This window comes from Eleutherodactylus coqui, chromosome 5 (genome assembly GCF_035609145.1).
Source record: "Eleutherodactylus coqui strain aEleCoq1 chromosome 5, aEleCoq1.hap1, whole genome shotgun sequence".
Classification (NCBI taxonomy): domain Eukaryota; kingdom Metazoa; phylum Chordata; class Amphibia; order Anura; family Eleutherodactylidae; genus Eleutherodactylus; species Eleutherodactylus coqui.
Window position 1 is genome coordinate 167,296,541 of NC_089841.1, and position 16,497 is coordinate 167,313,037.

General features: G+C 46.7%; 1 protein-coding gene across 2 annotated transcripts in view; it reads right to left on the reverse strand.

Moving 5' to 3' along the window:
• Window positions 1–16,090, reverse strand: part of LRRC74B (leucine rich repeat containing 74B) — a 39,599-nt gene extending 23,509 nt beyond the window's left edge. For both annotated transcript variants that reach the window (XM_066603676.1, XM_066603675.1), the window contains exons 1-2: window positions 15,767–16,090; window positions 5,757–5,934 (exon numbers count right to left, since the gene is read on the reverse strand). In XM_066603676.1, coding sequence (XP_066459773.1) covers window positions 5,757–5,934; window positions 15,767–15,934 — 346 coding nt within the window. In that variant the 5' untranslated portion in view covers window positions 15,935–16,090. The remainder of the gene's footprint in view (window positions 1–5,756; window positions 5,935–15,766) is intronic.
• Window positions 16,091–16,497: the final 407 nt, after the last annotated feature.

Sequence of the window (16,497 nt, forward strand, 5' to 3'; positions counted from 1 at the left end):
TCCATCAAATAGGTCATTGTTTACAAAAATTATTAAAGTTACCACTTTTCGAGCTTAAATTATAAAAAAAAGAGAGCTTAAATTTTTTTTCTTACCAATACTACGTGAATGAAAATTTTTTTTCTCTCTTAATTAGATGAGTAAGTTTTGCAATGCCACCCATGGTGTGGTTAGAATTTCTGTCAAAGTATGCGGGTTTCTATGCACGCGGAAAGCTTAATGGCATTCCAAGTAACACTGCAGGTGGTAATAGAATGCTAAACAGCAGCGGTGGAGTCGCAAAATGAAAACTTACTGATCTAATAAAGAAAAAAATTCTCACAAAATGGAAAATTCTGAAATCTAATTAGCAGCAACCTGTACCTTTTATCTGCCGCTCTGCATCCTCTTCTTCATCCTGTGCAGCCGTTAATCTGCTGCTGTGTTTGCATGCATCACTTCCCAGTAAACACAGCAATAGACTGTTACCTACAACTCCCAGCATGCATAGAGCTTGTTCACTGGCCAGCACTGTAGCTCCTTCCTCAGATCACACGTCCGACACCTTACTACCACCAACCTCCCTCTCACTGAGAGGGCCAGAGAAAGCTGAAGGAGGCAGACAAGACCTTCCAGCACTCTGAACTGTACATGAGCAATACAGCGCAGCGCTTCCACTGCTGTCCTCCCATCATGCACTGCTCCCAGGATGTTGGAGGCTATGGGCAGGGGAGGAAGTGGCAAATGTGGAGATGATGTCAGAGGAAGTGAAGATATGTTTTAGGCGGAGGGTCACATGACACAGAGAGAATGAAGGTAGCTAAACCAGGTACAGTGAACCTATCACAAAATGACTTATCGCTATGGTATACATTAGATTTTAAAATGTTAGTCTGTGCCCGGAATACCCCTTTAATAATAACTTAATATTCAATAAGTTTTTTTTGACAGTTAGCATATCATTACATAACATGCAGGCAATAATCTTTCTCTTACATGTTATTTCTTGCGTTTAACATTCAAAATACCGTAAACTTCTAACAGTGAGTATGTAGATATAGAATTGTAATTTTTGCATTACATCTACTAGTAATCTAAAACAAAGGGAGAAAACAAAAAGTGGGGGAGGGGGTGTAATGTCAGGAAATTTTGATCCAGAACTCAAGACCAAACTAGTATGAATTTTTTAAGCCAAGAATTTTACTAGTACGTCAGATTGTGCTGAATGATCCAGCCAGGGTTTCTAGGTCTCCAGAAATTGTTTGACCCTGTTGTTTCTGTAAGCAAATATTTTTTCGTAGCTGCCGTGTTCAGAGAGTAGCTGGGTTAAGTCGGTCACTGAGGGGATGCGATCTGTTCTCCAATTCCTAGCAATTAATAGCTTAATGGAGAGGAGACTATGTGACGCTAGTTTTCTGACTTCCCTTGGGATGTTGTTTACGCCTAACAGTAGAATTGCCAGTTCAGGTGTGGGTGGTATTCTCACTCCTGTGACTCTTTTGAACTTTAATAATAACTTGAGCCCTCACACTCCTTTTTTTCTAGAGCCACTGGAACGGTTTCTCACTTGCAGGAGTACTTCAGATGCTGATTGCCTGATGTGGTCACCTGTAGTCATGATAAGATCCCCTCTTCCTCCAGTCACAGCACATGCACTCTTTCACAGTCCGAGTCAGGATGGCTTTTGATCAAACCATAGATAACCAGTTACTGTGCTAAACTTGGAGCAAAAACAAAGCTCCTAACAGACTGTAGCCATCAGCTCCATTGCAACAATTCTCTTCGACTCACCAGCCTCATTATCTCTGAGTGGTACTTTGAAAAAAGCCGTGAAGGACAGAAATGCGTGGAGAACATTGATCCATTGAGCGACCGAGGGTCGGATGTGACTAAACGGATAATCATCATCATCGGTACTTCTGAGGGCTTCTCTCTAGGACACATCTCTCTAACTATCATTCTCTCTCTTAGCAGCCAGATGGACTCCATTCTCCCGCAGGCTCCAGTCACTTACTGGCCTCTTTATGTCAGTACGCTCCTCGGTGGCACCCTAGCCCCAACGCAACTTGGTTTCTCAGGTGCTTACTGCACACATACTCCCAGATGTGCCAAACCCACCTACAGGTGTAACTTTCACTGTCAAGTCAGATTCAGGGCACCAGTGAAATGACTCCTTCTGTCTCATCTGTCCTGCATGATAACAGTCCAAGAATATTGTTCTTGGTGTCCTCAACCAACAAAGGAATCCATTGTATCAGTTGAGAAACATAGGTGGTGTGTTCTCTGACTGTCACATTTCAAAAAGGGGTCATTTTTGCACTGAAGGCTTATGGCTGCCCATACATTTCAGATAGTACTCTGCGTTTCACCGGACATCCCCAAGTACATTCAGCCGAGAATTACTGAGAATATGCTTGTACAGTGCCTAGAATTGCCGGGAGTCGGTGCATGTGCCTTAAAAGGCCAAACACACAGAATCTACATAATGGGGTCTTCGGAGACGAGCTCCAGTAATACTTTGGATTCACAAAGAGACTTTTTTTTGTTCATAAGTGTTTGTGGAATTATAGATAACAGGATAGTAGAAGAAATGCACAAATCAGACTAGATGATTCTATCATTTTAAATGATTTTTCTATAAATAATAGATGTTTTAGATGACATTTTAAGTGAAGCTACATGTCTGTGGGTTTCAATCGGGGAATAAAATATTCCTTCTGTTGTAAATAAATGATAAGTCTGTGTTGCAAGAACACTTTTACTGTGCAACATGCTGATGACTTTGCTAATTTGATGTCTAAGGGCAATGAATTGCTAATCTGATCGGATCTGAAAAGCATCACTTTGTTCAACTTGATTTTCTAAAATATTGTGTAAATAGAGCATTAAACTTGAATATCAGTGAAATTTACGGGACTCCATAAATAATGTATATATGACACTAAGCACTAGGCATTCCCTAATACAATTAGAAATTTCTGTTACAATTCAGCCCCTACAGCAGATCATTGATAAGGTTTAATAAGCAATGATCTGGACAGGCCATACATACATGAATGAGTCTTATATGTGCATATATTCCCCCAGCAGATGCAGAGGAACCCGTTTAATTGTTAATCAGAGTTTTCTAAAAATAAATGTAGATAACGACCAACTTTAAGGTTGGCTTCACAACAGTGCTAAGTTGTTCTAAATAACAGAAAAGCCAGAAGTGCCGGATCTGACATATGCCTGACCCTGACTTCGCCAAATGGACCCCAATGACTATAGCGGCGTTTGATACAGCTTCTGGCATACTGGGGGGTGCTATTTCCTCCAGGGTTTTATGGCAAATATGAACATACAAAAGAGAGGGTTAATATTGTCAAATTTAAAACAAAACAATAGAATAAAGAAAAAATTTATGATGCCTCAATTAATGATGATAATCAAAATTCCAATATGCAAGAAATAGATATTGATCAGGGCCACATGCATAACGCCATAATACGTGTATATAAAGGATGAGCAGCCATATGAAATTCACCTATGGCAATCTGGCTTCAGTTCTTATTACCGTAGACCTGTTGAAATGGTTGAATACAATCTTGTATTGGACCGGCTAGCCATCCGCAGTGGTTTCCTCTTGAGGGTGAACTGGGGGAGGAATGGACACCTCTTCCTAAATGTCCCTAGTGACTAAATGAACCAATGTACTGTAGCAACATGCAGGACGATGCAGCTCCGCAGGTGACCTAAGAGGTATGACCCTATTCAAGGTACATAACAGCAGGGACAGATTAACAAAAAGTGACCGTAGTCAGTGGCAGAGCGCCAAATGTTTTACATTTGATAATATTCACCCTTTCCTTTGTATGTTGTACATAGTAACATAGTATGTTAGGCTGAAGGGAGAATGTCCATCTAGTTGTTCACTCCCCCGCTCCTTGTTGATCCAGAGGATGGCAAAAAAAAAAACCAACGAGGCAGAAGCCAATTAGCCCATTTGGTTGAAAAAATTGCTTCCCAACTCAATAATGGCAGTCAGAATAATCCCTGGATCAATGTTTGAAAGTTCCTACCTGACTCCTAATTTGCCGAAGTCTTAGTATAGGGCTTTGTTCCCACGAACATAAAAATATCGGCCGGCCGATATAAACTACGATCTGAGCAGTAAAAACTCGTAAACGGGTGAACAAATCTAACGTGTGTGCACCCGTTCAGACGGCATGGACCCCAATGCATAAATGCCCCCTTCCCCTGCTGGTTCACCTCCTCTCTCCTCCCCTCCGGCTGATTGCAATGGGAGGGGGCGGGATGGCGGTGGAGCTGAGTGCTGCCCCATTCTGCCTTCTTCCATTGCTGGCTGCGGATAAGGTTCAGGAACATAGCTCTGCCCCCATTCTGCCCCCTTTTTGCAGCCAGCAATGGGAGGCGGTATGGGGTAGCGCTTAGCTCCGCCCCATCCTGCCCCCTTCCATTGCAATCAGCCGGAGGGGAGAAGAGGGAGGGAGTTTAGCAGTCCTGCTGCTAAACTCCCTCCCATCTCCCTTCTCTGGCTGCTGTCATTGGCTCCTATAGGAGCCCATGCAGCGGGCGACTTATTTCGGCCCAAAAGATAGTTCCGGGACTATCTTTTGGGCCCGACGTAAAAACGCCCAGCACCATATTAGCTGGCCGGGCACTTTTACGTCGCGGGAATGCGGCCATGTGATCTGATGCATTGGAATCCAATGCATCAGATCACAGCGTATAGACCGTGAAAACGTCGGGCTGGTATACGCTCTTGGGAACAAAGCCTTAGGATCCATACCAATTGTAAGGTTTCTTTAAGATCTTCAAATATCAACATAGCCCAATAGTGCAGAAATGGGCAATGGCACAAGTGTTATGCAAGCGCTGCGGAATATGTTGGCGCTATACAAATAAAGTTTATTATTATTATTATGGCCAACAAGCTGGTTCATCCCTTTCTTTGCTGTCAACACAGTGAAACTCCAGTTTTGATCTGATCAGCTGTCATGTCTGCCAATATTTCTTACAACCAGTCTTTTCAGTGTAGTTGTAAGGCTACATTCACATGGGTAAGTACAATATCTCACTTGCCAACATGTATTTTTTAAGGCGCTGCTACGCGTTTTTTATTCAAAAACGGATCCCATCACTTTAGTAAAATTGTGATCCTCACGTGTGTGTGTCATGCGCATGAAAGGATCACACGTGTTTTTCATTGACTTCAACGGGAAACATCACATCGCACTCGCATGCACATTGCACGGCATACGAGTGCCATGTGATGGTTTTTAAGGCCCCATTGAAAACAATGCTGCGATTTTTTGCGAAGAAAAAAAATGCTAGTGTGAATGAAGCAATTCAAAAGATACATTCAATTCCACATTCGTGCGTCGCACAAAACACGCCAGAGAATATTACTTGTGTGAATAAGCGCTTAGGGAGCATATCTCTAAAAAAACAGTCTGACTCGAGTTTTCAACTAGAGATGAAATTTCCAGTGAACACAAGAAAAGGAAGAGCTTGGCAAACTTAAATCATGCCCGCATGTGCCCATTTCTGCATTTTCCGAAACTGTAGAACATAAATCATGCTGAGAAATTGTTAAATATTTGTCCAAAATAATATATACGTAAATTCTACAGTGCAGCACAATAAAAGATTATCTTTTTTGAAGCTATGACAAGATCTACCAAAGATCACATGTTTTGTGTGCTATCGAGCGCTGCTTACTGATACTGTAACTGTCTAATGTATCAACTCAGATATCCACTCCAGTAACAAACCTTCCATTTCTAAGTCTGTGTCCCAGTCATCAGGACTTTCTTTAGGTGTTGTAGAGTGTTTGGGCTGCTTATCTGGTACTGTCTCTTCTGTTTCTTCTCTTGTGGGTATATCCTCATTTATGTCCTGCTTCTGAGGTTCTTCAGTCGTGGACCGTGATCTAGCTGACCTTGGTACAATCTAGAAAAATGCAATAATTTACTTTTATAACAAGAACTAATTGTCTGCGGCTTTACATGGGAGAGCACGATATCAGACCAAGAAACTCAGACAGGTATTGGAATAACTTGTTGGAACTAAAATACCCCTTTAAGCCTGTGCAGGAGTTCTGGAGTGTGGTACCAAAGAAAGGGCAACTGAACTTACGTTGATTCTCTATACTTGATTGACCCAATGTTCAGGAAAGTGGTGGTTGTGAACTTCTAAATCTGCTTGGTTATTTAATTATTCAGAGTGTCACTTTGTATTTGGAGCAGATATTTAATATAAAACACCCTACAAAGGTGTCTGTCTCTTTCTCTCGATTCGCTTCAACTGTTCGCTGTCCACTGTTTGCTATGAAGCACAGCAGCGCCGCTAAACTTAACATAGGAACTTTCAACTTGCCTGTCACTTAATGTAATCAAACTCAAATGTTATGATTTTACGGCAGTGGTGAATATGTAACAAATCTAATGACACCAAAATCATCCACCAAAGGTCACACCAAGGGGTCAAAGTGTGGTGCAAGAAAAAGCCTGTAGGCTGTTTCATATTAGATAAAACACAAGGGAGTTTTAGCATCCCGCTTCCAGATGAGCCTCCACACAGCATCTGACAAAACTTCTCCTAAATATTCTTCCCATTTTGTCCTATATAGGTGTCTAGAAGGCGATTCCAGGCTAGGGTTTATGAGAACACGATGTATGGTAGATATGAGACCTCTCGTAGAGGAACCAATTCTGCATGAACTCTTAAACAATGTGTAAAAGGACTGACTTCTGGAATTCTGACTGCCTTTGGGTTGGATCTGCATCGGAGGCTGTGAACGAAGCCTCCAATGCAGGTGTGAATGGGGCCTTACATAGTAAGAGCACCTGTTGCTAATTACCTTCCCGATGAGCCCATTGCTGTTTAGCTTTATCCTTTTTTCAATTAAAATTTGAAAAATGTGCAAACTGCAGTAAAAAGTCATAGCAGGTCCTATTATCTCCAATGATCGAAGGTCCCATTATATTATATACAGTATGTACGTACAGACCGATTGTCCCCCTTGTGCCTCCAAGTTAGTTCTGACTCACCAAGGCATTAACACAAGAGCTCGGAAAGTGTCTTGTGGAGTCTGACAGCATTAGCAGCAGATCCATTAAAGGGGTAATCTGCCATCACATCCAGTCCTTACCGAGAGCGGAGCAGGAAGTGCAATGGGAGTGAAGCCGGCCCCCGCACTTCCTCCGCTGTCCACCAATGACGACATCCCGTTCGCTGCACTGGACAACAAGCCAGGACAATCAGCTGGCTGAATTAAGTTGTGAGGAAGAACTTCCATGGATTGATTGGACTTGTTTTCCCAGCACATCCCAGAGATGATCAATCGGAGTACATTATACTGCTGAAAGAGGCCACTGCCATTAGGGAATACCGGGGCCATGAAAGGGTGTAGTTGGTCTGCAGCAATGTTTGGGTAGATGGCACATGTTAAAGTAACATCCACATAAATGCCAGGAGACAAAGTGTTCCAGCATCACACTGCCTTCTCTGACTTTTTCCTATTGTGCAACATGGTGCTGTCGCTTGCACCCGCCTGTCCATAGGATGTAAGAGAGAATGTGATTCATCAGAGCAGATCACCTTCTTCCATTGCTCCATGGTCCAGTTCTGATGCTCAGGTGCCCAATGCAGGTAGTTTTGGCAGTGGGCAGGGGTCAGAATGGGCAGTCTGACTGGTCTGTAGCTACATAGCCTCATGTGTAGTAAACTGGTATACACAGTGTTACCTTTCTATTATACCGATCAATGGCTGTTTCAGCCATTTGCACTACAGTAGTTGTTTGTGGGAATGGACTAGACAAGCCAGCCTTTGCTCCTACATGCATCAATGACACTGTTGCCGGTTTGCCAGTTTTCCTTCCTTCAATCACCTTTCGGCTACATTCACTAAAGTCACTCAGATCCTTATGCTTGTGGATTTTCCCAGCTTCCAACGCATCAACTTCAAGACCGTTCACTTGTATCCTAAAATATCTGACCCCTTGAAAAGTTGCCATGTTACTCTGAGACAATCAATGTTATTCAGATCCCCTGTCAGTGATTTCAATATTATGGATGATCAATAACAATCCTACATCTATATATATAAAAATGAATGTATGTATGTCTGTCTGTTTGTCCTTTATGCGCTACTACACCATTCATCCAATCGCCATGAAACTTTGGGAAGTTATTGAGTACACTTCTGGGAAGATTACTGGCATAGTACATCTATCATATGATAAATGGCGAGCGTCGTTGACAGCTACGCCCCCCCCCCCCCCCACGTTGATCGTTCGATTTCCATCATTGCCACTAATTCTCTCACTTCCCGATGTCGTTTTCAATTCTAAGCGCAAAAAAATTAGTGTCCAAATTTTACGTACGGAATCTAATTCCATCACTTCCCAATGTCATAGAAACGTGAAATTTGGCACGAGCATTGATTATGTCATAAATAGGAAATGTTAATGGGTCCCAACTCGATTATTCAATTCTAAGCGCAAAAGAATTGGCGTCCAAATTTTATGTACCGAATCTAATTCTCTCACTTCCCGGTGTCATAGAAACATGAAATTTGGCACGAGCATTGATTATGTCATAAATAGGAAAAGTTAATGGGTCCCAACTCGATTATTCAATTCTAAGCGCAAAAGAATTAGCGTCCAAATTTTATGCACGGAATCTAATTTTCTCACTTCCCAATGTCATAGAAACTTAAAATTTGGCATGAGCATTGATTATGTCATAAATAGGAAAAGTTAATGGGTCCCAACTCGATTATTCAATTCTAAGCGCAAAACAATTAGCGTCTAAATTTTACGTACGGAATCTAATTCTCTCACTTCCTGATGTCATCTATATATAGATATAAATGAATGTATGTCTGTCTGTCTGTCATGCATTACTACTAGAGATGAGCGAACGTGTTCGTCCGAGCTTGATATTCGTGCGAATATTAGGGTGTTCGGGATGTTCGTTATTCGTAACGAACACCATGCGGTGTTCTGGTTACTTTCACTTCCTTCCCTGAGACGTTTGCGCGCTTTTCTGGCCAATTGAAAGACAGGGAAGGCATTACAACTTCCCCCTGCGTCGTTCAAGCCCTATACCACCCCCCTGCTGTGAGTGGCTGGGGAGATCAGGTGTCCGCCTAATATAAAAGTCGGCCCCTCCCGCGGCTCGCCTCAGATGCCTGGTGAGTTAGATGAGGGACAGTGCTGTTTGTACCGGAGCTGCTGTAGGGAAAGAATTGGTAGTTAGTGTAGGCTTCAAGACCCCCAAAGGTCCTTATTAGGGCCACTGATAGCTGTGTGTTGGCTGCTGTTAGCAGTGGCAATTATTTTTTTTTCTCAAAATCGCCTCTGCAGAGCGTTGCACCCGGCATTAGGGACAGAAGTGTTGGATAGGCAGGGAGAGTGTTAGGAGTGAGTGTAGCCTTCAAGAACCTCAACGGTCCTTTCTAGGGCCATATTTAACAGTGTGCAGTACTGTGCTGGCTGCTGTTAGCTGTGCTGCATATTTTTTTTCTTCTCAAAATCGCCTCTGCAGAGCATTGCACCCTCCATTGATACTGCAGGGAAAGAATTGTGTAGGCAGGGCCACAACACAGTTATTATTCATTGAATATACGCAGTGCGGCCTTTTGCTTGTAAAACAACTGAAAAAAATTGTATTTGTCCAGCCTCTGTCCGTCCTAAGGGCTGTGGACACGTGTCGGCTGCGTGAACAACGTTGAAAAATCAGACGCACCCAGCTACGCTTTACTGCTGGCTTCGCCATTTGCTTTCCTTAATTGGGAAAAAAATACCTGCTCTGCCAGAGTTATAATAACTCTGCTACCCTCACGTTCTGTGACACATTAGCAGGGACACAGCACAGTTATTAAACTTCTCATGTTCATTGAATATACGCAGTGCTGCCTTTTGGTGGAAAAAAACTGAAAACAAATCTATTTGTCCTGCCTCTGTCCGTCCTAAGGGCTGTGGACACGTGTGAGCTGCGTGTACAACGTTAAAAAATCAGACGCACCCAGCTACGCTTTACTGCTGGCTTCGCCATTTGCTTTCCTTAATTGGGAAAAAAATACCTGCTCTGCCAGAGTTATAATAACTCTGCTACCCTCACGTTCTGTGACACATTAGCAGGGACACAGCACAGTTATTAAACTTAGATTATTCATTCACTAGAGGCAGTGGGGCCTTTCGTTTTCCAAAAAGGGAAAAAATTATATTTGGCCTGCAGTCTTGCGCCAATTTATTTCCTGCCTGTGAAATCAAATCACTGGTAATACAGCATGCTGAGGGGTAGGGGTAGGCCTAGAGGACGTGGACGCGGCCGAGGACGCGGACGCCCAAGTCAGGGTGTGGGCACAGGCCGAGCTCCTGATCCAGGTGTGTCGCAGCCGACTGCTGCGCGATTAGGAGAGAGGCACGTTTCTGGCGTCCCCACATTCATCGCCCAATTAATGGGTCCACGCGGGAGACGGTTATTAGAAAATGAGCAGTGTGAGCAGGTCCTGTCCTGGATGGCAGAAAGTGCTTCGAGCAACCTATCGTCAACACGCAGTTCTGCGCCGTCCACTGCTGCAAATCCGAATCCTCTGTCTGCTGCTCCTCCTTCCTCCTAGCCTCCTCACTCCACTACAATGACACCTGCTCAGGAGCGGGAACACTCTCAGGAACTGTTCTCGGGCCCCTGCTTAGATTGGGCAGCAGCGGTTCCTCTCCCACCAGAGGAGTTTATCGTCACTGATGCCCAACCATTCGAAAGTTCCCGGGGTCCGGGGGAAGAGGCTGGGGACTTCCGCCAACTGTCTCAACAACTTTCTGTGGGTGAGGAGGACGATGACGATCAGACACAGTTGTCTTGCAGTGAGGTAGTAGTAAGGGCAGTAAGTCCGAGGGAGCAGCGCACAGAGGATTCGGAGGAAGAGCAGCAGGACGATGAGGTGACTGACCCCACCTGGTGTGCAACGCTTAATCAGGAGGACAGGTCTTCAGAGGGGGAGTCAAGGGCATCAGCAGGGCAGGTTGCAAGAGGCAGTGCGGTGGCCAGGGGTAGAGGCAGGGCCAGACCGAATAATCCACCAAGTGTTTCCCAAAGCGCCCCCTCGCGCCATGCCACCCTGCAGAGGCCGAGGTGCTCTAAGGTCTGGCAGTTTTTCACAGAGACGCCTGACGACCGACGAACAGTGGTGTGCAACCTTTGTCGCGCAAAGCTCAGCCGGGGAGCCAACACCAACAGCCTCACCACCACCACCATGCGCAGACATATGATGGCCAAGCACCCCACAAGGTGGGACGAAGGCCGTTCAGCGCCTCCGGTTTGCACCCCTGCCTCTTCCTCTGTGCCCCAACCTGCCACTGAGATGCAACCCCACTCTCAGGACACAGGCACTACCGCCTCATGGCCTGCACCCACACCCTCATCTCCGCTGTCCTCGGCCCCATCCAGCAGTGTAGTTCAGCGCACCGTCCAGCCGTCGCTTGCGCAAGTGTTCGAGCGCAAGCGCAAGTACGCCGCCACGCACCCGCACGCTCAAACGTTAACCGTCCGCATAGCAAAATTCATCAGCCTTGAGATGCTGCCGTATAGGGTTGTGGAAACTGAGTCCTTCAAAAGTATCATGGAGGCGGCGGCCCCGCTCTACTCAGTTCCCAGTCGCCACTACTTTTCCCGATGTGCCGTCCCAGCCCTGCACGACCACGTCTCCCGCAACATTGTACGCGCCCTCACCAACGCGGTTACTGCTACGGTCCACTTAACTACGGACACGTGGACAAGCACAGGCGGGCAGGGCCACTACATCTCCCTGACGGCACATTGGGTGAATTTAGTGGAGGCTGGGACAGAGTCAGAGCCTGGGACCGCTCACGTCCTACCCACCCCCAGAATTGCGGGCCCCAGCTCGGTGCTGGTATCTGCGGAGGTGTATGCTTCCTCCACTAAAGCACCCTCCTCCTCCTCCTCCTCCTCTGTCTCGCAATCAAGATGCGTTAGCAGCAGCATGTCGCCAGCAGTCGGTGTCGCGCGGTGTGGCAGCACAGCGGTGGGCAAGCGTCAGCAGGCCGTGCTGAAACTACTCAGCTTAGGCGATAAGAGGCACACGGCCCACGAACTGCTGCAGGGTCTGACACAGCAGACCGACCGCTGGCTTGCGCCGCTGAGCCTCCAACCGGGCATGGTCGTGTGTGACAACGGCCGTAACCTGGTGGCGGCTCTGCAGCTCGGCAGCCTCACGCACGTGCCATGCCTGGCCCACGTCTTTAATTTGGTGGTTCAGCGCTTTCTGAAAAGCTACCCACGCTTGTCAGACCTGCTCGTAAACGCGCGCCGGCTCTGCGCACATTTCCGCAAGTCCCACACGGACGCTGCCACCCTGCGCACCCTGCAACATCACTTTAAGCTGCCAGTGCACCGACTGCTGTGCGACGTGCCCACACGGTGGAACTCTACGCTCCACATGTTGGCCAGGCTCTATGAACAACGTAGAGCTATAGTCGAATACCAACTCCAACATGGGCGGCGCAGTGGGAGTCAGCCTCCTCAATTCCTTTCAGAAGAGTGGGCCTGGTTGGCAGACATCTGCCATGTCCTTGGTAATTTTGAGGAGTCTACCCAGATGGTGAGCGGCGATGCTGCAATCATTAGCGTCACCATTCCTCTGCTATGCATCTTGAGAAATTCCCTGCAAACCATAAAGGCAGCTGCTTTGCGCTCGGAAACGGGGGCGGTGGAAGACAGTATGCCGCTGGATAGTCAGAGCACCCTCCTGTCTATTTCTCAGCGCGTACAGGAGGAGGAGGAGGAGCATGAGGAGGATGAGGAGGAGGGGGAAGAGACAGCTTGGCCCGCTGCTGACGGTACACCGGCTGATTGCCTGTCATCCTTTCAGCGTGTATGGCCTGAGGAGGAGGAGGAGGAGGCGGAGGAGGATCCTGAAAGTGATCTTCCTAGTGAAGACAGCCATGTGTTGCGTACTGGTACCCTGGCAGACATGGCTGACTTCATGTTAGGATGCCTTTCTCGTGACCCTCGCGTTACACGCATTCTGGCCACGACGGATTACTGGGTGTACACACTGCTCGACCCACGCTATAAGGAGAACCTGCCCACTCTCATTCCCGAAGAGGAAAGGGGTTCGAGAGTGTTGCTATACCACAGGACCCTTGCGGACAAGCTGATGGTAAAATTCCTATCCGACAGCGCTAGTGGCAGAAGGCGCAGTACCGAGGGCAAGGTAGCAGGGGAGGTGCGGAGATCGAGCAGCATGTACATCCCAGGCAGTGCAACAGTCTTTAAGGGCCTGGACAGCTTTATGGCTCCCCACCAAGACTGTGTCACCGCTCCCCAGTCAAGGCTGAGTCGGCGGGAGCACTGTAAAAGGATGGTGAGGGAGTACGTAGCCGATCGCACGACCATCCTCGGTGACGCCTCTGCCCCCTACAACTACTGGGTGTCGAAGCTGGACACGTGGCCTGAACTAGCGCTGTATGCCCTGGAGGTGCTTGCTTGTCCTGCGGCTAGCGTCTTGTCGGAGAGGGTGTTTAGTGCGGCTGGGGGAATCATCACAGATAAGCGTAGCCGCTTGTCAACCGACAGTGCCGACAGGCTAACACTCATCAAGATGAACAAAGCCTGGATTTCCCCAGACTTCTGTTCTCCACCAGCGGACAGCAGCGATACGTAAGCAATACGTAGGCTGCACCCGCGGATGGAAGCTACGTTCTCTCTCACCATCCAAAACGGGGACATTTCTGCTTCATCAATCTGTGTCTAATATTCCTCCTCCTCCTCCTCCTGCTACTCCTCCTGAAACCTCACGTAATCACGACGAACGGGCAATTTTTCTTAGGGCCACAAGGCTCACTCAAATAATTTTTCTAAACAATTTTTAAAAGTTTCAATGCTCTTAAAAGCGTTAGAACTGTAACTTGAACCAATTTTTCGTTACACTGGGCTGCCTCCAGGCCTAGTTACCACTTAAGCCACATTAACCAAAGCAATTAATGGGTTTCACCTGCCCTCTTGGCTGGCCATGGCCAATTTTTGGGATGTACATTAGTACTGTTGATACAGCAATTTTTGTGGGCCCTCGCCTACAGTGTAATCAAATAAATTTTTAGCCCACCTGCATTAAGCACGACATTACTACCTCAGCTGTGTTGGGCAATGCAATGGGATATTTCTATGTACCGCCGGTGGCTTCCTGGCACCCACCCAGGCAGTGGGTCCACAGGGAGTGTAACCTACATGTGTCCACTTCTAAAGAACCCCAGTCTGACTGGGGCATGCAGTGTGGGCCGAAGCCCACCTCTATTACGCACGACATTACTACCTCAGCTGTGTTGGGCAATGCAATGGGATATTTTTGTGTACCGCCGGTGGGTTCCAGGGAGCCACCCATGCTGTCGGTCCACAGGGACTTCACAATAGGGAGTTGTACCTGCCTGTGTCTATGAATTAAAAAGCCCGGTCTAACTGGGGCATGCAGACACCTTGACAGAATGAATAGTGTGTGGCACATAGGTTCCCCATTGCTATGCCCACGTGTGCAGCTCCTGATGGCGGTGGCACAGGATTATATTTCTCATTGCTTCTGTACAGCATTGTGGGCTATCGCCCCGCCCCTTTTAAAGAGGGTCGCTGCCTAGCCGTGCCAACCCTCTGCAGTGTGTGCCTGCGGTTCCTCCTCATGGCAGACGCACTTCTAAATAGACATGAGGGTGGTGTGGCATGAGGGCAGCTGAAGGCTGCGCAGGGACACTTTGGTGTGCGCTGTGGGGGGGAGGGGGTGCGGTTGGTCAGCATGTAACCCAGGAGAAGTGGCAGTGGAGTGTCATGCAGGCAGTGATTGTGCTTTGTTGGAGGTAGTGTGGTGCTTAGCAAAGGTATGCCATGCTAATGTGGAGTATGCCATGCTAAAGTTTTTGGGAGGGGGGGGGGGCCCACTCTTGCCGCTATTGTGGCTTAATAGTGGGACCTGTGAACTTGAGATGCAGCCCAACACGTAGCCCCTCGCCTGCCCTATCCGTTGCTGTGTCGTTCCCATCACTTTCTTGAATTGCCCAGATTTTCACACATGAAAACCTTAGCGAGCATCGGCGAAATACAAAAATGTTCTGGTCGCTCATTGACTTCAATGGGGTTCGTTGTTCGAAACGAACCCTCGAACATCGCGGGAAGTTCGTTCCGAATAACGAACACCCGAACATTTTGGTGTTCGCTCATCTCTAATTACTACACCATTCATCCAATCGCCATGAAATTTTGGGAAGTTGTTGAGTACACTCCTGGGAAGATTACTGGCATAGTACAACTATCCTACGATAGGTGGCGCGCGTGCGAGCGTCGTCGACAGTTATGCCCCCCCCCAGACCAAGATCGTTTGATTTCCATCTCAAGCACGAAAGTAAAAGGCATTACGAGCAACGGGATGAGTGTTCAACCAGAAAATGATGCATCCGCCGAACGTTTCGCAAGACAATTGCTGGATATTGAGAATGCTGAGGTAACATGAAAGCTGCGCTGTGATTGGTTGTTATATATTATACTGCTGAGGTTACATGAAAGCTGTGCTGTGATTGGTTGTTATATATTATACCGCTGAGGTAACTTGAAAGCTGCGCTGTGATTGGTTGTTATCTAGATATATAAAAACGAATGTATGTATGTCTGTCTTCGCAGCAACTCGCGACGGGTATGCTATTATATATAAAATACACACATATCTACGACTCAGACATCCATAAATTGTCCTTAAAATACACAGAGAACTTACTTTGTTGTCAACACTTCCTCGGCTCAGGTGGGCCAGCGGTCTGCTAGGCGGTCTACTAGGAATTCCTCCTAAGGAGTAACCGACTTCCTCCTCCTCGGCATCTTTTGCCTCTTCCACTGAAGGGAGCGTTGGACTGATGTCCTTCGAAAACCTCTTGCTCAGCACCATATTATAAGGATCACCGACTTACCACAATATAATTAGATCTGTTCTACTTGTTTAATAAAGGTTATAATCTGACTACTTGTATGGCGACCCCTCCATGCAGCCAGGTGCTACATTAGTAAGACTAGGTCTCTTCAGTTGTGGTGACTGCCACTACATAGAAACTTGCTAGGCTGCTTTTTTTCAGGCTGACGAACATTGCTGCAGACCAATTAGAGCAGCTGAACTGAGGATTCAGCCAATCAGAAGTCAGGGGCGGGAGTGCTATGCAGCCCTGGTTGTTGTAGGGTTGCCATGGTGATGCTCACTGCTCAACAGTGATTTCCAGCAGATTGAAGAGCTCATTTCTGCTTCACTCATCCAGCAAATCGTACGGCAGCACAAAGACAATTCTATTAATCAGGATTATTCGTGATGCTTCTATGCGGATTCTTCCACACTGAAGTTCTGCAGAACAATCCGGTACAAAGCGTGTGACATGTCGTACGCAAAAATATCTTACATTTCATTCATTAAAATCTGCAGCATGCTTAGTTCTAAGTGGATTTCCCGATTTCAGCACAGTT